General features: G+C 44.7%; 1 protein-coding gene across 2 annotated transcripts in view; it reads left to right on the top strand.

The window, feature by feature from the left end:
* Positions 1-23,035, top strand: part of FAM120A (family with sequence similarity 120A) — a 3,065,969-nt gene that overhangs the window by 1,977,818 nt on the left and 1,065,116 nt on the right. For both annotated transcript variants that reach the window (XM_044078130.1, XM_044078129.1), the window contains one exon: positions 9,402-9,623. In XM_044078130.1, coding sequence (XP_043934065.1) covers positions 9,402-9,623 — 222 coding nt within the window. The remainder of the gene's footprint in view (positions 1-9,401; positions 9,624-23,035) is intronic.

Below are 23,035 nucleotides of genomic sequence, written 5' to 3'. Positions count from 1 at the left end.
TTACTACTACCGAATACTCCTTCGAAGACTTCTAAAAGCTAAGTACCCCGTTGGGGACTCTTTCTTGCCTCAGCCGATGTCAGAAAAAGTCAATAACTGTTTAACTTGTGGGAAACAAATACCTCATAAAGATTTCCACTCTTTCTGTTTGCCTTGTTTAGGCCCAGACCACGACGTAGCAGCCTGTTCGGCCTGTGCTTCTTTCAACCGACGAACGCTTAGACGTCGGTTGGAGTTTGCTGAACAGTTTTTCGGCTCTGAATTTGCGTACATTATGCCGTCGGATCCTCCGACTACCCAAATTATTAAAAAACGCAAAGAAAAGACCGACACTCGCGGTCCGCGGTTTCGCGAAACCACGGTTAAGCAAATCATGAGTGTCTCGGTTTCGGCCGAAACCGAGAAAACTGATCAGAGTACAGCCGAATCAATGACTACTACTGAGGTTCCGGTTACCTTACTTGAATCGGCCTCAGAAATTTTACCTACTCCAGTGGTTACTAGTGACTTATCAGACACCATCCCTTTGGATGTCTCTACCCCAGCACGTGGTGCTGCTAGGCCTCCTGCAGCCATGTCTATTAAGGCCTTCGCCAGGGCTAAAGCAGCCAAATCTACTAAGTCAGTGCCTGTAAAACCCCCCTCAACCAGGCCCACTTCTAGTTCACAAATGCTTACTTTGGCAGAAGATTTAATATCCTTAATTAGGGGATCTCAATCTCACCCAGACAGGGCCTCTCAGCCCCCAGAAAAGAGACTTAGAGCAGAGCCCCTCGAGCCTGTGTCCTCTGATGATTCTGCGGAAGACTCAGATATTACAGACCAGCCAGAGGCTCCTTTCTCCAATTTTGAGGACTCAGACGCTGAAGAATCCATTCCAGCTGCTTCCCCACCAGAAGAATTCTCCTTTGGGGAAACCTTGCATGCCATGAGAGAACATTTCCAATGGCAGGAACAGGATTTTTCAGACTCCAGAAAAAGACTTAGGACTTTTCTGCACCTACCACAACACAGGCCCTTAGCTATACCTCCTGTCCTCTCCGTTGTGGACGATGCATTTAATGATGTTTGCACTGCACCAGATTCTTTACCTCCAGCACCTGCCAAACCAGATAGATTTTACAGGGTGCCAGACACTCATCATCACCTATACAAGGCCCCTCTTGCAGACCCCGAAACTATATCCCAGGGCCCTAAGGCAGTAGCCTCAACCACAGCAAAAAACCCTATTCCTTCTGAAAGGGAAGCCAGGTCTTTAGACAGATGGGGCAAAAAGGTTTACACCTCTGCTACTCTCTTAGCTAGAGCTTTAAACTGCCAGTTTCACATGATACAATACCAAGAGTTTATGCTTGATCAGTTAACTAAAAAGCTATCCTCTGATGACTCTATAGATAAGAAAAATCTATTAGAAATGGTAAATAACATACAACAGGTTAGTAACCATTCCTTAAAATGTGGCTATGATGCACTGGAGGCTTCATTTAGATCAGCCATGACTGGCACAGTGATAAGAAGACATGCATGGCTGAAGGAACAAGTTCTACCGGATCATGTTAAAGCTAAGTTATTAGATGCTCCTATGGATAAGACCAGTTTGTTTGGTACACCTGCCCAGCAGGTAATGAAGAAAATGGAAGAAAAGGCAAAATCTGTACAAACGGTTAAAGATTTCTTGCAGGTTCAGCCCCCAAGGTTTAGCAGGAACTGGCCTGCCAAAATTGGTCCTTTCCTGACTCCACAAGATCCCAAAGGGGCAGAAATAGACGTTCCAGAGGCAGAAATCAAACCAGTAGGGGAGCCTACAGAGGACGACAGTGGCAAGGTAATAACAGAGCCACAGCCACTACCACTACACCAGGGCAATCACAGTGACTTGATTCTAACTCCGCCTACCAGGGAACAAATAGCAGCACCCTTAGGCGGAAAATTAACCTTATTTTCAAAGAACTGGCACTATATCACAAAAGACAAGTGGATTTTGCAAACCATAGACCAAGGTTACCGGTTCCACTTCCACACTATACCAGTCAAAGAGGAATGCCAAACCTACCTCCAAATCAAAAACAGAAGCTCTACAGCAGATAATGCAATTAACAAAGATGAGAGCTGTGGAAAGAGTACCAATAACAGAACAAGGCCAAGGATTCTACTCCAGACTATTCCTAGTTCCAAGAAAGGAAAAAGCTGGAGACCTATTCTCGATCTGTCCACCTTAAACACATACATCATTGTCCCAAAATTCAAGATGCTGACCCTACAGCAACTTCTTCCCATGCTGGGCAAGGAGTGTTGGCTGGTAACTCTAGATCTCAAGGAGGCATACCTGCACGTCCCCATTCGACCAATTTGCAGAAGATACCTCAGATTTCTTGCAGGATCAGAGCACTATCAATTCTCAGCATTGCCCTTTGGCTTATCTACTGCGCCCAGAGTATTCACAAAATGCCTGGCATCAGTAATCGCCCACTGCAGACTACAGGGAATCCAAATTTATCCATACCTGGACGACTGCCTGCTACAAGGGGACAACAAAAGCAAGCTGACAACAGATTTACAAAGGGTCATTTACTTGCTACAAGCACTGGGATACACAGTCAATTTGAAAAAATCAAGGCTGATTCCATCCCAAACAAGGACATTCTTGGGCGCGGAATTGGACACAGTAAAACATATGGCATTCCTAACTGCAGAAAAACAAAAAGATCTCCCTCTTTACTTCTTGGCACTAACAAACCACAGCAAGCTAACAGCAAGAAAAGTTCTGCAGGCCTTGTGCTTCATGGCATCATGCATAATCTTGGTTCCACATGCCAGACTACATATGAGAAAACTACAGTAGTACGTAAAGAATTTATGGTCCCAACACAGGCACAGCCGAGAAACAGAAATTCCACTAATTCCATGCCTAAAACAGGAGTTCCTATGGTGGGCTCAAGCATGCCAGTCAAACCCAGGCTTACCCTTTCACAAATATCAAGCAAGCCAAACCATCACAACAGACGCCTCAGACCTAGGATGGGGGGCTCACATACTGGACAAATGCGTGCAAGGATTGTGGAAGCAGGACCAACTTCACCTGCACATCAACCTAAAAGAAATGCTGGCAGTAAAACTGGCAATCCAAAAATTCAGACCATTTCTCAAAGAAGGCCATTTGATGATAAGGACAGACAACACCACAGTCATGTGGTACATCAACAAACAGGGAGGCACTCATTCATACCCCCTATGCAGAATGACTTTGGACCTTTGGAACCTGGCACTCAGCTACAACATCCAGTTACAGGCAATGTTTGTACCGGGAAAGGAGAACACTCTAGCAGACATGTTAAGCAGAACCACCTCGGATGCTCACGAATGGATGCTACACCCGGACATCTTCAAGACCATCGCAAAGAAATGGGGAATGCCACAGATAGATCTATTCGCCTCCCCTCTCAACCACCAGCTCAAAAAATTCTGCACAAGGACATTCCATCCACTTGCTTCGAAAGTGGATTCGCTCTCCTTCAGCTGGAAAGGCCTGACAGCATATGCATTCCCACCTCTTCCCTTGATACACAAGGTATTACTAAAAATCAAGGAGGAACGTCCAAGGATAATCCTGATAGCTCCAAACTGGCCAAGACAACACTGGTACCCATTGCTGAGGAGCATGTCTCGGGACAAAATGTGGTCAATACCCCTGATGCCTTTGATGTTAACTCAGAACAACTACAGCATCCTGCATCCAAACCTAAAAACGTTGCAGCTGACTGCATGGCACATCACATAGCAGCAACTATTCCAGATCTCTCCCAAAGGGTTAAAGACATTATACTTGAAGCCCGCAGACCTTCAACAAGAAGGAACTATGCAGGGAAATGGAAAAGGTTTGTCATTTGGAGTGCTGAAAGAGGGAAGGATGTGTCGAATATAGATATGGCTAACATTCTGGAGTACTTGGCAGAGCTTCTACATACAGGCCTGTCCTATTCCTCCATCAAGATACATGCATCAGCTATTTCAGCAGAATACAGCTTTGATCCACCTGTCTTCTCACATCCTCTACTCAGGCAGTTCCTCAGAGGGATCAAGAATGTAAAACCTCCTAGGAAACCACCTCTGCCAGCTTGGGATTTGAACTTTGTGCTAGAAAAGTTGACACTCGCACCTTTTGAACCAGCAGCAACAGCAGACCTACAGCATCTTTCATGGAAAACTGCTTTCCTACTGGCAATAACCTCAGCAAGGAGGGTTTCTGAACTTCAGGCCCTAATGGCAGTACAACCCTTCCTAATCTTCCACCAAGACAGAGTGTCCATGAGGACTAATCCTACATTTATGCCTAAGGTGGTATCCAGAGTGTCCCTAAACCAGGCAATCCACCTACCTACCTTCTTCCCCAACCCACAAAACAGAGGGGAAAGGATGCTGCATACCTTGGATGTACACAGACAGCTACGTTACTACCTGGACAGAACAAAAAGTAACAGAAAAACTGACCAGCTTTTTGTAGCCTATGCAACAGGAAGGGAAGGAAAAGCAATTTCCAAACAGACAATCTCCAAATGGATAGGAAATTGCATACGATTCTGTTACTCCTTCCATGGAAAACCAATTCCACAGAACATACGACCTCATTCTACAAGAGCAACAGCCACTACCACAGCCTTCCTACGAGGAGTGGCAACCAAGGACATTATTGAGGCGGCTACTTGGACCTCCGTGCATACATTTGCCAAGCATTATAATCTACCTCTGTATTCCAGATCCCGAGCAGGGTTTGCCACTGCTGTACTGCAAGGGATCCTAACCACACCATAATCTATTCTTCCTCCTCCCCTAGTTGGCTATGGTATTCTACCCATTTGTTATGACTGCAGATGCATCCATGAAGGACATAGTACAGTTTTGTACCTACCATAAATGTAGATGTCCGAACTGGATAGCATCTGCAGTCAGGATTACCTCCCTCCTTACCCTCTGTGGTACTCCTAGGGTATTTACCCTCCTAATAGCTAGCTGGTGGGGGGAGTCTCTTATGGTGTATTTGTTTGTATATATGTACATACATGCTTATTTTTTTGTGTTTGCCTTCTATCCTTTGGGAAACATTGGCATTTTTACCCAAAATTTAGCCTTCCAAGAGGGCAACTGGCATCTGGGGCAAGAAACACTGAAGAAAATGGCGTCGGCTGATGCCTTTATACCCGAAGACCACCAGAGATGACGTCGGGTGAAGTGCGACATCAGCCGAAGCCGGACCCGGACTTTGGAATCCGGCCGACTGAAGGGTTGCCTGACGACAGGACAACCCAGTTGTTATGACTGCAGATGCTATCCAGTTCGGACATCTACATTTATGGTAGGTACAAAACTGTACTTTTGACAGCCTACTTCAAACTACTGGCCACAAAGACCCAGCTATCTGAAGCCCTGGGGTTCGTGGCCTTCTGCATTCTCTTAATTCCATATCCAAGACTGCATATGAGGAAACTACAATGGTATCTACAAAGCCTATGGTGTCAACATTCTCAGGATCTAGAATCAATGATTCCTATCATACCTTGTCTACAGAAGAGTTCCTTTGGTGGGCAGAAGCCTGCCACCAAAACAAGGGACTGCCATTCACTCTACCCCCTGCTGCCCAAACCCTAACAACAGACGTATCAGACTATGCATGGGGGACTCACTTTGCAGGGAAGTGCATTCAGGGCAAATGGAACCCAAGTCAAATGCACCTGCATATCAATCAAAAAGAAATGTTAGCTGGACAGAATGCTCTGACAGTTTTCAAGGACCACATTCTTCCCGGACAATTAATGGTAGAGACGGACACCACTGTTACGTGGTACATAAACAAGCAGGGGGGAACCCACTCATACCCTCTCTGCAGACTAGCCATGGCTCTGTGGAACACAGCCTTGAGCTACCAAGTGCATCTATAGGCTCAATTCCTGGCAGGAAGGCCAAATACACTGACAGGTAAACTAAGCAGAACTCTCATGGACCCACACGAGTGGAAACTGGAACCAAAGATATTCAACACGTTGAGAAACAAATGGGGGAGCCCAGAGATAGACCTGTTTTCTCCTCCCAGAACTACCAGTTGGACAAATTCTGCACAAGGACTCCCCACAAACAAGCTTGGAAAGTCGATGCCCTGTCCTTCACCAGGAAAAACCTATCTGTTTATGCTTTTCCCCCTCTTCCTCTCCTCTCCATGGTACTACTAAAGATCAAACAAGACAAACCAAGGACAATACTGATTGCGCCAGACTGGCCACGCCAACACTGGTACCCCCTATTGCGCAGTGTGTCATTGCTAACACCCTGGCACCTGCCTCAGACCCCTGCCCTGCTGTCCCAGCAGGAGGGCCATATTCTGCACAAACACCTTCAAACCCTGAACCTGGCAGCCTGGCTAATTACCTGATCTCTCCATTACCATCCCTCAGTAAGCAAGTGATGGATGTCATTCTGGAGGCAAGGAAGCCTAGTACTAGAAAATCCTATGCTGAAAAATGGAAAAGATTCTGTTCCTGGAACCAAACTCAGGGGATGAGCACAGCAGCGCCCAATTTACCTCAAATTCTTCAATACTTAACGGAGATGCTTTGCAAGGGCCTTTCCTTTTCCTCCATCACAATTCATGCTTCAGCCATTTCAGCTCATTACAATACAGAACCACCCCTCTTCTCTCATCCACTGCTGAAGCAGTTCCTCAGAGGGGCCAAAAACTTAAGAACACCAAGGGGAGACCCTGCTTCAGCCTGTGACCTTAACTTTGTGTTGGAAAAGCTCACTCTACCTTTTTTTAAGCCAGCTGCAAACGCAGAGTTGAAATTCCTTTCTTTGAAAACAGCCTTCCTTCTAGCCATCACTTCAGCAAGAAGGGTGTCTGAATTACAGGCCCTTATGGCAGTGGAGCCTTTCATCATCTTTCATGCCGGCAGAGTGTCCCTCAGGATCAATCCCTCCTTCGTTCCCAAGGTGGTATCCAGTGTGGCTGTTAATCAGTCCATTCATTTGCCAACCTTCTTTTCTAATCCACAGAACAAAGGGGAACGAGTATTGCACTCCTTGGACGTGCACAGACAACTGAGATTTTACTTGGACAGGACTAAGCCTCTCAGGAAATCTGAACAGCTGCTGGTCCACTTGCTCCAATGGCAGAGGGGAACGCGATTTCCAAACAAACCAATTCTAAGTGGATAGGCCGTTGCATTCATTTCTGCTATAAGCACCATGGAAAACGTACCATACAGGGGATAAGACCGCATTCAACTAGGGCTGCATCTACCTCTACAGCCTTTCTTAGAGGTGCTCCTACCAGGGACATCCTAGAAGCTGTTACCTGGAGTTCTGTACATGCCTTCACCAAGCAATACCATTTGCCAGTTTTTTCTAATTCCAGAGCTGGCTTTGCCACTACAGTCTTGCACGGCCTTATAGCTGGTCCTAATGCTGTCTAATTTCCTCCTCCCATCCTTAGTTTTGGGAATCTACCCAAATGTGATGATTACAACAGTGAAACACGAAGAACATAGTACAGTTGTGTGCATTTTCCATAAATGTAGATATTAGAGTGTATTCACTGTTGCAGCCCCCTGACTTGTATTGGCTATACCTCTACTCTTGTTTACTATGCTTAAAGCTTTTTGATGTTTTTGCTTTTTTGTTAAAGGTGTAACCTTGTATATAATTGCTTCCCATTATGGTGGCACCTAGCATCTGAGGCAAGAAAAACTGATGTAATGGCGTTGGCTGCATGACTACTTGATGTCATGGAAGATGAGACAGCAACCGACGCAGGACCCAAGACTTTGATAATCAGGCCAACTGAGGGCTACTGCAAACAGATAACCCAAATGTGATGACTGCAACAGTGAATACACTCGAACATCTACATTTATGGTAAGTGTACACAACTGTACTTTTCCCTCCCTCCATCCCCCTCTTCTTTCTCTCCCCTTACAAGGAACATCTGTGTATTTACTTTCTACTGGTGGGGTTCTTCCACCATAACCTGGCTCCCACTTGGAGGTTCCTGACAGGGCAAGAAAAACTGATGTAATGGCATCGGCTGCCTTACTTTATACTACTGACGAACTGACGTCAGTCCTGAAGCGACACCAACCGACGCGGAAATGCTAAGCCTCTTGTATTCGGGCCAGCCGAGGGCTACCCTGGCAGGGATAACCCAAATGTGATGACTTCAACAGTGAATACACTCGGAACATCTACATTTATGGTAAGTGTACACAACTGTACTTTTGCAGGTGATGCTTTATTAATATCATGGCATTCCTGCTTTGATATTCTGTGCTAGAACTTGGTTCAGAGAAACTTTTGCATTTTATTGTGCAATGCATCTTCTCTGTGAGCAGAAATTGCAGCAGAGTTTATCCTAAACTCCATGTGCTGCTTTGTTGGTGGTAATGTTATTTCTGACATGCATAAGATGTACAGTTTAGTTTTGAGGCACCACCGGCTCCTAGCTACAGAGAGAGAGGAAGTCCATACTATCACCCAGTCAACCTAGGATCAACTAGTGACCCAAACACTGGGGAAACTGTTGGGAATGGGGGGTAGTGAGTGGCTGACTCCAGCTCAGTCATCTTGATAGAAGGGAGGTAGTCCATCCCACTGCAATGCTTCTGGCATCTACTAGGAGGGTAGGACATGTGACTTGTACTGTTTAGTCTGGAGGGTAGAGTACCTGTGCTTGCACGTGCTCACAGTAGAAGACTTGCAAGCCCTCACCTGCTAGTATGTATGCTGTTTAATTTTGGCAAGGTTAGGGCCAGAAAAATAGAAAAAAAAATCCTAATTTGACAGTGTTGCATTAACTTTGGCAAGTCAATAATGACTAAAGTGCCGGAATTCATGGTTGGGGCTTGGGACAGTCTAGAATAATGGAGACAGGAAAAAGATGAAAATGTTGCTTTTTTGGGGGCATTGGCTATAGAAATCAGTAATAGTTTCCACTCTGCATGTTGGATACCTTGCGCTCACCTGTTCATATGACTGCCAGGGAGGAGAATCCTGTCCATTGCACGGGAGTGTCTGAAGGATCTGTTAAGCTAAGTGTCATCATACAACCATATTGAGGAAAACGATACCATTGTTTGCGATGTTCAAACTTTTCTAAGTGTGGAAAGCTACCGTTCAGTTTAAACACAGTACGAAATGTGTTAAGATTTGTAATGGCTACAAGGTTTGAAGGAATCTCATCTTGTAAGTTAAGCTCATTTTTCTCTTGAACCAGCTACTGTGTCAGTTTTGTGTAATGCAGGTACTACTAAACAATTTTTTCTATGTGCATTAGAATTTCGTACTACTAGAAATTGTGCATCTGTTCCATTAACTGCCAGATGAATAACTACCTTCTTCCTCTGATTGCTTTGTAACAGGCTGATTCTTCTAATACTTCTCCAGGAAGTCATGGGGTGGAGGAATCTGTAAGCCAAGTCAAAAATGCTCATATCCCTTCACTGCTGTCTATGCCCACCAGGAATCATATGGACATCACTACTCCTCCACTGCCACCTGTTGCACCTGAAGTATCTCGTGTAGCAGAACATAGACATAAAAAAGGATTAATGTATCCATACATTTATCATATCCTTACCAAGGTACGTCAGGGTTTTTAAGCTGGACTTTTTGTAAATTAATGTTTGAGTTTGTCCCCAGTACATTCTCTTTAAACACAATAAGCTGGAATTGGAAGCTGTTTGCAGTTGAAAGCTGTTTGCAAAAGGACCAAGTGGATAGCTAATGCTAGATGTCTTTGTAAGCATCAAGTTGTTTTCACTGGTGTATGGAAGAGGTTGTATGTGTATTCGTCTTTTGTTAATGAAAAATGATTGAAGTAACTTCTGAGTACGCAGATTTGAAAATCTCTTCATTCATACAAGTGAACAAACATAATTTGGGCAGGTCCATTGGACCTAAGTGACTGTTCCACTTCCAAATTGCACTTTCATTAACTTTTATCCTTTGTGCACAGTTTGGTATGGTATGTTCTTGGTTAGATGGTCATCATCACACTTGTTAGACGGGACTGTACTGACAGAGTGACAGTACTGAGATATGTTTGTTCTAATATGGAGGGTCATAGTTGATGGTTTCTTCTCCATCAGTCATAATTCTGCATTTTTTTCATAGCAAAATTAATAGTTTGTGGATGTTTGCACATCCTGTCAGTGCATGCCACGATGTAAGTCATCAGCTACCTGCAAGTTCTTTTCAGAGCCAACCAGTTATTTTTTGTTTGTTGCTCTTTTCGTATCTTGCTTATTGCTGTGTACACTGCCCCATGTTTTAATGCTTAAGCATCGTAGTAATTGTCTGGTAGTTAGTTTACCATTGATACATAAACCTGCATCATCTGTGCTGTGTTGGGGAAGAACATGACAATTCATAGTTACCACAAGTGCATATAATTCAGCCTTTAATTTTGGTGCTGCAGGTGGGAACAGTTGTTCGATTATATTTGAATAGCATTATGGAGTGGAAATCAGGTGAAGGTCCACCTTGCAGGCCTGGGCACACACAAGAGCGCTGATGTAATGGCAGTCTTTGAAGGCTGGTTCAGAGCCAGAATTTCCTCATGATAGGCCTAGTTTTGGTGCTGCGGTAGCATTGTCGCCTCACAGTAAGACGTTGTCCTGTTCGATTCTCAGCTAAAGCGTCTTCTGTGTGGAGACATGCATGAATGGGCGTACCTTCGTTGAAGGTTGTGTGTCAGGGCTGGCAACTCGGCGCGTAAAAATCTACTGCCAGTCATTAGTGGACCGGAGTTGCGCTGTGGCGACCCCTAACTGGGAAAAGCCGAAAGGCACAACAAAAAAGGCCTAGTTTTCAACTGGCTTCCCAAACTTACAGGCTTTGACATTGATTTAGACTGAGTGATTTAAAGCCTAACTGATTGTCTGCCAAGTTATTCCCTGGGCTGCCACCTTGGTGGGGGGGGGGGGGGGTTGCATCCTGAGGATATTCATTGTGATAATTACTGCTACTGTCCTCCTATGCCCCTACCTGGTTAGGACTAAGACCTGTTGACTAGCTAATCATCAGTTATTCATCACTGTTACAGCAGTAGCCTTCATCACAAGAGTAAGCTATCAAGCTATCCTGGATCCAGCTGCATGGTCTTCTGTTTGTAGTCATATTTTCTTAGCATTATAGTTTGGACTTTATTTTCGGAAGCTGGTTCGGTTTTGCCTCAGCCATTGTGGAGGGTATTCTTCCCCTGGGCAAGGATCTTGACTCCCTTTTAATCCTTAAGCTGTAGGATTCTTCCAAAGAATAAGGGTGATTGCAACAGTGATTGATACCGTTTGCATACTAAAACTGTGTAAAGAACTTAGCAAAGTAGTGGATTGTGTTTTTACAGTCAGTTGTACCTCCTTCCTTCCTGTAGGGTATCTCAAAGCTGGGTGGGTATCTTGAACACCTTCCACTTTCCACATGCTACACCCATCAAGGAGGCCTCTTGCTTCCTCCGATGAGGGTGGTTATCACAGGGCTCAGAGTTCATAGGGTCTTCTGTCTGTAATGCCCAGTGCTCTGATGAGTTTGTGGTTTAGGCTTCTTTAGCCTAGCAGTACAGTAGTTCTGGGGCTAGTTCATGAGCCTCCCAGCTACAGTTAAGAGATGACCAGACAGATTTTGACAAAGACATCACTTTTTATGTAGGGGAATGCGCTGATGCCCTTGCATACCCATGTTGTGGCTAGCAGGGTGAAGGGTACACCATTATGATAGATGGATTTCGGCCCTTTTGAAGCAGAAGTCTCAAGAGTAAGGATGACTGCAGTAGGGAACATAACACAACTGTACTTCTACCAGACTGAATAGCATTGGGTAAAACCATTTTAAAGTACGTGCTCACGTTGGAAGGAATAGCAGGCATCCTTTCATATAAACAAAGGCAAAGTCCTACTCCTGGATATTGCTGGTCCTTATAAAAAATAGTCCCTGGGGTCCCATATTGGTCCTGTCAGGGTTAGCCAAGGTTATGATACTGAAGTTGTTCGGGATGCCTAACTTTCCATCCATTCTTTTACTTCTGGGGGTAGTCATGGTCTCACTCGGAGAGAAGGATGTGCCTTCATACCCCCCATCTTCAGAAAATACAGAAAATTCCTACAGTTTATGAGAGAAACATTTGCATTCCACTTTGCCATTTGGAGTTTTCACGGCTTTCCTGGTGTTTACAAGCTTATTGCCAAGCTTCACCCCCCCCAAAAAAAAAATAGATACAGGGCATTCACATCTTATAGGGTCGTAGGTACTTATTAGCCTATTGATCCATAAGAATCTTTTAGAAGCCTGTCCATAACTTCACATGATGTTTTTAGCCAGTATATTTTAAGTATGAGTAACCCAGAGACAAGCAGAGCATTTACATGTAGATTTTATACATGAAGGACAAGGGTGCTAAACCAGGGTAAGTTTGTTGTTACATAGCCTTTTGTCCATGATCTGTAAACCTCATCAGCCCTAAAGCTTAACAGAACCTTTGACCTCCGAGAAGTAAATATGAAATAGGAATGGCCCAAACTCTTAGCTCCTGAGTTATACCGATAGTGATGGGGAGGTAGAGCAGCCCACACTAATTTCTTAGAGTTCTGTTTGTGAGCTAATTTGCAAGCCAACAAGTTACGTAAGTATTAACATTAAACTGGGGTAGTTTACCTACAGTACTGGAGTGTTGGATGGTGCTGAATGTCTTTGCATGGTCTAGATGTGCAGTATGTACTGATTTCCCCCATCTTTGAGAAGGTTACTGAAGCAATGTAAGTTATCCAGGTTTCGTAAGTAGGATCTGCACTTAAATCCAAAGTGTCTTGGGTCAAGAGTTTGGAAGTTACCTTAGTTCTGTAATAATCCTTTCCATAGTCTTACAGATAAAATTGGTCTTTACGTCTATAATTTCCTGGGCCTGATGACACCCCACCTTTGTGTAAGGGGATAACAGTTGCTACCCTCCATTAGTCTTGCACACATCTTGTTTGGAGGGTGGCATTGAATAACCTTTGGAGGTCTGTCCGGTCCTGTTTCAGGCTAGGCTAGTAAGCTGCCTGATATGTTATCTGGCCCTATAAAAGCAGTGTTCTTAGACTTGGATAGTGCCTTGAGGACTTGTTCTTGGGTCATTTGAAGGGAGTGTAGATGTAGATATGAGATCTGGGAGTACTCGGGGGGGGGGGGGGTGAAGTTGGAGCTAAATTTATCTGTTAGAGAATTGGCAATGCCCTCTGGGTCAGAGTATGTGATACAGTTTTACTGTTAGCTGTGTATGGTGCTGGGCATTGTTTCTAAGGTTTATAACATAGTTAAAGAATGTTTTCTGCTTGTCTTTTGCCTGTGTGGTAATTTTTGTCTTGTGTGGCTTTGCTTGAATTGATCAGGGTCCAGATTTCCCTGTTAAGTTTTGCATGAATGTTTTTTTTTTTTTTTTTAGGGAATGTGCATCATGAGTGTTGCATATATTTTTATATACATTGAGTTTTTGTCTTTTATTATATAGCTGGTTTGTGTTTTGGTTCCATCATAGGGGTTTGTTTTTGAATTTGGTGCTGTGTTTACCTCTGAGGAGGACAGCTGCATCTCTGCAGTAATTCACATGTGCATAAAACTTGGCAGTAAAGGATTTCACATAAGCGGAGTGGGGTCATTGATTTTGAGGGCAGTGTTGAATTTAGCCAGGTCATCCCTCAGTTTCTGTCCATTAATGCCTTGGCATAATCTATGAATCCCAAGGACTGGAGATTCACTAAGGTGAATGTGACCGATTTGTGGTTTAATTTGACCAGAGAGGGGGTTACATTTGGTAGGAAGCAGAGTTGTTCAGTGTTGAAGACAGAGTCTAAGATTGTAATGCCTCTGGTTGGGTGTGGACTGAGTGATCCAGAGACTTTGTATTGATGAAGTCAAGAAATCTTTGAACATGCATGTTGGAGAATATATATGGCTCCCAGTTAATGGAGGATTAGTTGAAGTCCCCTAAGAGAATGGTATTTGGCTTAATATGTAGGGACTCCATGCTTGATATGTAGGAGTTACTGGCTGAAGGAAAAAATGCAAGAAAACTCAGCCAAGCTAGAGTTTTCACTGTGTGATACCTTAAACTTCCTGTAATGGTGGCCCATGGGATATATACAAATGACCCCTTAAGGACATCAAGTGTTTCAGCTACATGGCTTCTGAATGTCCATGACTTTTTTCGCTTTTTAAGTCTTTATGGTTCTGCCTCCAGTAACATCAAATAACAGCATCTCTCATACTGTGTCACTTTAAGTAGTTGGTGGTTGTCAGTGAAAATAAGACAATTGCTACCTTATCTCAGGATGCACATTTCAGCCAAGCTTGCTACAAAAACAGTTGAAAAAGGCAAATCCCTGGTTTCCGGTGCTTACTAATGTGGGCTGAAGGTGGAGTAGTGCCACTGAAGTTTGCATTTGATGACTGGAGGTGCTAACTGTTTGGTGTTAGAGAGTGTACTGTTCTCAACATAACTGCATGCGCTAGGAGTCAGTATCCTGCACAGAACCTGCAGCAGCTGGATGCAACAGACAAAGCCCCGCAAAAGTTCTCACCAGAACTGCAACCAGACCGCTCATTAGTCACCTACACAATGCCCTATTGGAGACAAGTGGAATTAATGCCCCCCTGCTCCTTCTCTCACCAGAAGCAAAATTAACATTAATGCCAAGCTGGCTGCTGAGAAGTAATTTTCAGGCTTTCTGGTGATTGGCAATCTAAAGGAAGGCTAGGAAATAACAGAAGCCTATTCCTATGATGATTCTTGAGAAGCAGTTTAGGCTGTCCATTGATTGGTAGTCTAGTCCCAGAAGTTCGCTGTTTTAAAAGTAAGATGAAACAGGGGATTAATACACAAGTGCAGTGTGCACCAAGTGAGTGGGTTGATATGAAAGATAGGCTTTACCAGTCAGATTTTTAGTGCCTAGTAGAATGATCGGTTGAGATTAAACTGGGTGGAGCTTTCACAGTCAAATTTACAGCTCTTGAATCTCTCCTTTATAAGATGACCTTCTAGTTCATGTGATGTGCTAAGAAAAGTTAACTAAAGCTCTGAATTACAGCATCTAATACTTCACCAGAATTGGAATATCTCTGAGTCTTCAGAAGTTTGGATTCACTTCTTCACAAAACTTAGTTCCGGAGAAATCTGTGATGACAACACCTAAACCTGTAGAAATTGTTTTTTTTTCTTAATCACCACATCCACAAGCAGTTCTTTTGGTTGCAAGGTGGAAGTGAGGGTCAGTCCAAGGATGTCTTTTATCGAGCCCAAGGGAGAACCAGACTTAGATGCCTCTAGCCTGACTTAGGGCGCACATTGATACCATAAAGGCTTGAGGCACCAAAGCAGCAGTACCAAGACCAGGCACATCGATATCAGATTGATTCTGGTACTCATTTGTATGTTTTAGGTCACCAGAAGTCTTGCTACCAGTTCTTTGTTTGGCTTGGACAATACGGACAATAAAAGGAACAATTAGTTTTTATTCCCCTGACAGGCTAGTCTTGTTAACCTGGGATTTGGCTTCCAAACAAGAACATCCATCTGTCTGTACATACCTTCAGCAAAGGAATGACTTTTTTCGATGTTGTTCGTCTTTCACTGTTGCAGTCATTACACTTGGGTTATCCTGCCAGGGGTAGCCCTCAGTCGGCCCGAATACCAGAGGCTTAGTATTTCTGCATCTGTTGCTGTTGCTCCAGGACTGACATCAGGTCATCAGTAGTATAAAATCAGGCAGACGACGCCATTACATCAGTCTTTCTTGCTGAGGAGCCCGAAGCAGCAATAGTTCGCATGAGTGCTGGAAGGCCGCTACCTAAGTTTCGTCACCGAATTGAAGTTGAAGTCTTCTAAAGCTAAGTACCCTGTTGGGATCCTTTTTTCTTGCTCTAACTGATTGTCTCGCCTGAGGAAAGCAAATACCACACCGAGACTTCCATTCTTACTGCTTCACCTGTTTAGGCCCAGACCATGACGTCCCTCGCTGTCGCTTTTGTGCTTTGTTCAATGCCAGAACTATATGTCGTCAGGCCCTTAATAGTAGCTAAATATGTTTGCTCTCAATCTCCGTATTACGAAATAGCTTCGGTAAGCCATCCGACTACCGGTCTTCTGAAAAACTGTAATTATAAAGACAGAGACAGACTGCACAGATCCAAAACTGCCGATGACGCTTCTGTTAAGCTAGTTGCCAGTTCAGCGGTCCTCAGTGAGGTGCTTTCGCAGCCCCTTATGCCTGCTTCTGTGGATTTGCAGGCCGCTACCTAGACTCATTCGGAGTCCGGTATGCCACAAGATCCTTCTTTGACTAAGGATCCTGTGGATATCTCTACCTTGGATGGGTCCGGAGTGGTTGAGCAGGCACCGGCTTCCGAGGAAGTTCTTCGCACTACCGATACTCGAAACAAACCGGCTACTTATTTTGCGTCTTCAGTTTTTTTTCTAAAACTACCGAGTTTCTAAGGCCCAGGGTACGATCTACGCCTAAAAAACGGCGACCCAAGCTCGGGTACCTGCTTTCATGCCTCAATCTCAAATGCTTAAAATGGCAGAAGACTTTATCATGCTTATTCTAGGAAGCCAGCCTACCCCTTCCAAAAGAAAGGGACTTGTCCCCAGCAGTTTTACCTGACCAGGAGTCCGATGACTCTGAAGTTTCTGGATATGAAGACATGCAACCCCTATCTGCTTATGAGGATTCAGATGCAGAGGAATCCATTCCTTATGTCTCTCTCCTCCAGAGGATTTTTCATTTGGTGAAACCCTACGTACTTTAAGGGAGCATTACCAGTGGGAATGTCAGGACTATCCTTAGTCCAAAAAGAGATTCAGGGAATTCTTAGACTTACCACAGCACAGACCTTAGCCATTCCTCCTGTCTTGGATGTTGTGGATGATGTGTTTCTGGAATCCAGTTTGACTCTTGACACCCATCCTCCTGCTCCCAGGAAACCTGACGGGTATTAGAGCCCATGACTCTCACAAATTTATTTTCAAAAATCCTACTGCTGACCCAGAGGTCATTTCCCAAGAATCTGAAGGAATAAAAGCAACCACAGCTAAGAATCCCACCCCCTCGGACAGGGATTCCCGTGCTTTAGACAGATGGGGTAAAAAAGTGTACACCTCTGCAACTCTTGCCATTAGAGCACTAAATTGTCAGTTCCACATGCTGAAATACCAGCAACATACCATGGAATTCCTCAAGCAAAAAATATCTACCTTTACTGCTTGTGCAGAAAATAAAGAAATACAGGAGCTTATGCATTCTGCAAGCCAAATTACTAAACACACTTTGCAGTGTGGCTTTGATGCCCTAGACGCATCTTGCAGGGCAGCAGTCACAGGTTCTTTACTTAGAAGGCATGCTTGGCTTAAGGAACAGACCTTGCCAGATCATGTCAAATCTAAACTATTGGACGCACCATTGAACAAAGACAATTTGTTTGGCACCAAGGCAGAAGCGGTCTTAAAAAAGATGGAAGAAAAAGCTAAATCTATGCAGACAAAGACTTCTTACAGGTCCAGCCTCCGAGGTTCAGTAGGCATTGCCCCTCCACTGATCCTTTCCGGCCCCCTCCAGGTAGGGGAAGCAGACCCCCCCAGACAGCAGTCCCAGGGGAATGCAGAGATCTAAGCAATGGAGTTCCTCCACTTCAAAAACAAGGAGTGCTAAGCTACACCCTTATGGAAATAACTCACAATGACTTTACACCTCCACCCGTTACCTCTGCCCACCTGCTTGTGCACTTAGAAGGAAAACTCTACTCCCATGCAAAAAACTGGGCCTCTATTACCAACGACTGATGGGTTCTCAACATAGTGTCCTGGGATGCATATTTTATTTACACACTCTGCCAACCCCAAAAGGGTTCCAGATCTTCCTCCAAACCAGTGGGCAGAGGCCAGAAAGCAGGTAAAATTCCCTGCTCTCCATGAGGGCAATACAACCTGTTCCTGCAGATCAGATAGGCCAAGGTTTCTATTCCAGACTTTTCCTGGTACCCAGAAAAGAGGGCACTTGGCACCCAGTCCTCTGTCTATCAATTCTAAACACCTTCCTAGTGATACCAAAATTCAAAATGCTAACCCTCCAGCAGCTTCTTCCTGTTCTTTCCAAGAATGCTTGGTTAGCCACCCTAGACCTAAAAGAGGCCTACCTACACATCCCAATCAGGGATTCTTGCATGAAATATCTACGTTTCAGGGCAGGATCTATGCACTTTCAGTTCTCTGCACTTCCCTTTGGCTTATCCACTGCACCCACAGTTTTCACAAAATGCCTGGCTCCAGCCATTGCTTTTTGCAGACAAATGAATATTCAAATTTACCCCTACTTAGACGACTGACAGGAAAGCTGCTACAGCACCTGACCTTTTTAAAAGACCTACTGACCTGCCTGGGGTATACTATAAATGAAAATAAATCCAAACTAGTCCTCACTCAAAAAATTGTATTCCTGGGAGCGAGCCTGGACACAGCCTCCCAGATGGCATTCCTTACTCCAGAAAAACAAGCCTACCTGACAGGCTACTTCTCTCAACTATCCACCAAAACCCAGTTATTTGCAAGGAAAATCCTGCAAGCTCTAGGGTTCATGGCATCCTGCATTCTACTCCTTCCATATGCCAGACTGCATATAAGGAAACTACAATGGTACCTAAAAAGCCTTTGGTGTCAACACTCTCAGGACCTGGAAACTATCATGCCTATAATGCCCTGTCTAAGGAAAGATTTTCTTTGGTGGGCAGCAGCATGTAACTACAACAAGGGTCTTCCCTTCTCACAACCCCCCCCCCCCTACCGCCTAGACCCTAACCACAGACGTATCGGATTATGCCTGGGGTGCACACCTGGACGGCAGATGCATTCAGGGCCATTGGAGCCCAAATCAAATACATCTGCACATCAACCAAAATTGTTAGCTGTCCAGCGCACACTGACAGCTTTCAGACCCCTACTCTCCTCGGGGCCTCTAATGATCAAAACAGACACCACAGTGATGTGGTATATCAACAAGCAGGGAGGAACTCACTCTTATCCTCCCTGCAGGCTCGCCATGACCTTTTGGTACATGGCTTTAGCCATGCAAATTCACCTGCAAGCACAATTCCTGCCAAGCTCCTAAAACTCACTGGCAGACAACTTGAGTAGAAACCTGCTAGATCCACACGAGTGGCAGCTAGACCACAGAACCTTCAACCTTGTAACCCAGAAATGGGGTACCCTAAAGGTGGACCTCTCTGCCTCCCACAACAATTACCAGCTCAGCAAATTCTGCACTGGGGAACCTCACAGCAAGGCCTGGAAAGTAGATGCTCTATCCTTCCAATGGGTAAACTTCTCGATGTATGCATTTCCCCCTCTATCTCTAATTTCAAGGGTAATGCTCAAAATAAGGGAGGAAAAACCAAGGGCAATCTTGATTGTCCCAGACTGGCCATGCCAGCACTGGTACCCACTGCTGTGCAGCCTGGCACCTACCTCAGATTCCAACACTCCTGACCCAGAAGAATGGAGTATTCATGCATCCACAATTGCAGACCCTGAACCTGGCAGCCTGGCTTATTCCCTGACCTCTCCTCCAGCTGCCAGGCTAAGCAAACAAATCCTGGATATTATATGTAAGGCCAGGTGCCCCAGCATTAGGAAATTTTATGCTGACAAGTGGAAAAGGTAATGCACCAGGATCCAGGCTAAAGGAGCTGAAACAGCACAGCCCTCCCTACCACTCATCCTGGATTACCTAGCAGACCTACTACACAGGGGCCTTTCCTTCTCTTCTATTAAAATTCATGCCTCTGCTAATTACAGCACAGAGCCACCTCTCTTCCTCCACCCTCTCATCAAACATTTCCTAAAAGGGGCTAACAATTTAATGCTACGCAGAAGAGCTCCTACCCCTGCTTGGGATCTTAACTTTGTGTTGGAAAAGCTCACACTATACCCCCTTTGAGCCTGCAGCTTCAGCAGTGTTAAAATTCCTCTCTTGGAAAACAGCCTTGCTTCTGGCCATCACTTCAGCAAGAAGAGTTTTGAGTTACAAGCTCTCATGGCTGTAGAGCCCTTCATCATTTTCCACGCTGACAGGGTCTCCCTCAGGGCTAACACAACTTTCATGTCTAACGTGTTGTCCAGTGTGGCTCTCAACCAATCAATTCATTTGCCCACCTTTTTCCCTAAACCACAAAACAAGGGGGAAAGGATTCTGCATTCTCTAGATGTGCAGAGAGAGCTCAGATTCTACCTGGATATGACTAAATCCTTTCGGAAAAAAGACCAATTACTAGTCAGCTTTGCATCAGAGGCAGAGGGCAAGGCCATATCCAAATAAACATTCTCCAAATGGATAGCACACTGCATCCATTTTTTCTACAAACACCATGGGAAACCACACCCTAAGGGGGTCAGAATGCATTCCACCAGGGCAACTTCCACCTCTGCAGCTTTTCTCAGAGGGGTCCCTATCAGGGACATCCTGGAGGCTGCAACATGGACTTCTGTTCATAGCTTCACCAAGCATTACCACCTGTCTGTCTTCTCCAAATCCAGGGCAGGCTTTGCAAATGCAGTCTTGCAGGGCATCCTAGCCAGCCCCCAGTCTTCTTGACTGCCTCCACCCTTTTCTTCAGCTTTGGGAATCAACCTAAGTGTGATGACTGCAACAGTGAAGCACGAAGAACATAGTACAGATGTTCTTCGTGTTTCACTATTGTAGTCATTGCATTTGGGTTATCTGCTTGCAATAGCCCTCAGTCGGCCTGATTAACGAAGTCATGGGTCCTGCGTCGGTTGCTGTCCCTTCTTCCATGACATCAGGTCGTCAGGGGTATAAAACATGCAGCTGACGCCATTACATTGTTTTTTCTTGCCGTGCAGTGCCCGAAGCAGAAGCAGTTCGCAAGTGGCCAGTCAGCCGACTCCTGAATTTTTGTTTTCGAGTTTCAGAACTGAAGTCTTCAACTAAACCTAAGTACCCCATTGGGGAAACTTTTTCTTGCTCCTTACTGTTGTCAGTAAAAGTTAATAATTGCATTACTTGTGGAAAGTAAACACCTCATAAAGGTTTTCATTCATACTGTATTCCTTGCCTAGTCCCTGACCACGACGTACCTTGTTGTCGGTTTTGTGCTTTATTTAATCAGTGCACTATCCGTCGTCGGTATATTTTCACCTCTAAATATTTTGGTTCTCTGTTTAATTATCCAGAAGTGTCGTCAGTTAGCCATCTGACTACCGGGATTCCGAAAAAATGCAAAGATAAAGACAGAGACAGTCCGCCGAGGTCCAAAACTGCCGACGACGCTTCTCCTAAGCCAGTCGCCAGTTCGCCGGTACTCAGTGAGGCGCTTTCGCAGCCCCTGATAACCGCTACTTCTGATTCGCAAGCCTCTACTGAGACCCATTCGGAGTCTGGTATGCCGCGAGATGCTTCAACTATGGAACCTGCGGATGTCTCTACCTTGGATGGGTCCGGAGCCATTGTGCAGGCACCGGCTTCTGAACGTTTATTCAGGCCTACAGACTTGCATATTAAACCAAAGCCTCCTTCTTCATTTAGGCCTAAATCTCGAACCATGCCTAAAAAACCGATGCCCAGGCTGCATGCTCAGGCCTCTATGCCTAAAAAAACAAATGATTAGAATGGCTGAAAATCTTATAACTCTAATCAGGGGAAGCCACCCTCCCCCTTCAAAGAGACCTAGGACTGAAGTTGTTTATGAATCTTCTGACCAGGATTCTGATTTTTCTGATCTGGATTTGCCCTTATCTACTTATGAGGATTCTGATGCAGAAGAGACTATTCCCTCTGCTTCTCCTCCAGAGGATTTTTCTTTTGGTGAAACCTAACATACTGTTAGGGAGCATTTCCAGTGGGAAAGCCAGGATTTCTCTGATTCAAAAAAGAGACTTGGGAATTTCTTACTCCTGGCTCAGCATAGGCCTTTAGCTATTCCTCCTGTACTGGGCATTGTTGATGATGCTTTTTCAGAATCTAGTTTGGCCCCTGATTCCTTGCCTCCTGCTCCCAGAAAACCTGACAGATATTACAGGGTTCCTGATTCACACAAATTCCTTTTTAAAAATCCTATTGCGGATCCAGAGACTATTTCACAGGGACCCAAGGGCATTAAGGCTTCTACTGCTAAAAATCCTACCTCTTCTGATAGAGACTCCAGGGCATGCTAGATAGATGGGGTAAGAAGGTTTACACTTCTTCAACTTTGGCCATTAGAGCTTTAAACTGCCAGTTTCATATGTTAAAGTATCAGCAACATGTTATTGGATTGCTTAAACAGAAAATTATGTTGATTCCTGACTGTGCGGAAAATAAAGAATTACAGGATTTAATGCATTCTGCTGAACAGTCATTAGATGCCTCTTGCAAGGCTGCTGTTACTGGGTCTGTGCTCAGAAGGCATGCTTGGCTTAAGGAACAATCTTTGCCTGGTCATGTTAAAGTTAAATTGTTGTATGCTCCCTTAAATCAGGACCGCCTGTTTAGCAACAAAGCTGAGGAAGTTCTTAAAAAGATGGAAGATAAAGCTAAATCTATGCAAACTGTTAAAGATTTCTTACAGGTTCAGCCTCCTAGATTTAGTAGGCACTGGCCCTCTAAGAATTGGTCCTTTTCAGCCCCTTCCAGGTCTTCTCAAGCCAAACCTAGACACAGCAGAAACCCCAGGTCTCAGTCCCAGGGAACACACAAGACTAAGCAGTGGGGGGTTTCTGCACCCAAATCAGGGAGTAGTAAGACTCACCCCTATGGAAAACTGTATCAATGACTTGCTTTTAAATCTTCCAAGCACTTCCAAACTGAATGCTCCTTTAGGCGGAAAGATTGGTCTGCAGGCCAAAAACTGGGAACTCGTTACCCAGGACAAATGGGTTTTAAATATAGGATACAAATTTCACTTCCACACTTTACCAACCCCAAGCGGGTGGCCAGATCTACCCCCAAATCAGTGGGCGGAGGCCCAAAATCAAGTA

Source organism: Protopterus annectens, chromosome 7.part0 (genome assembly GCF_019279795.1).
Source record: "Protopterus annectens isolate FY-2018-M chromosome 7.part0, PAN1.0, whole genome shotgun sequence".
In the NCBI taxonomy this organism is placed as follows: Eukaryota; Metazoa; Chordata; order Ceratodontiformes; family Protopteridae; genus Protopterus; species Protopterus annectens.
Note: the sequence above shows the minus strand (reverse complement) of the source record. Positions and strands in the feature narration are given on the sequence as shown.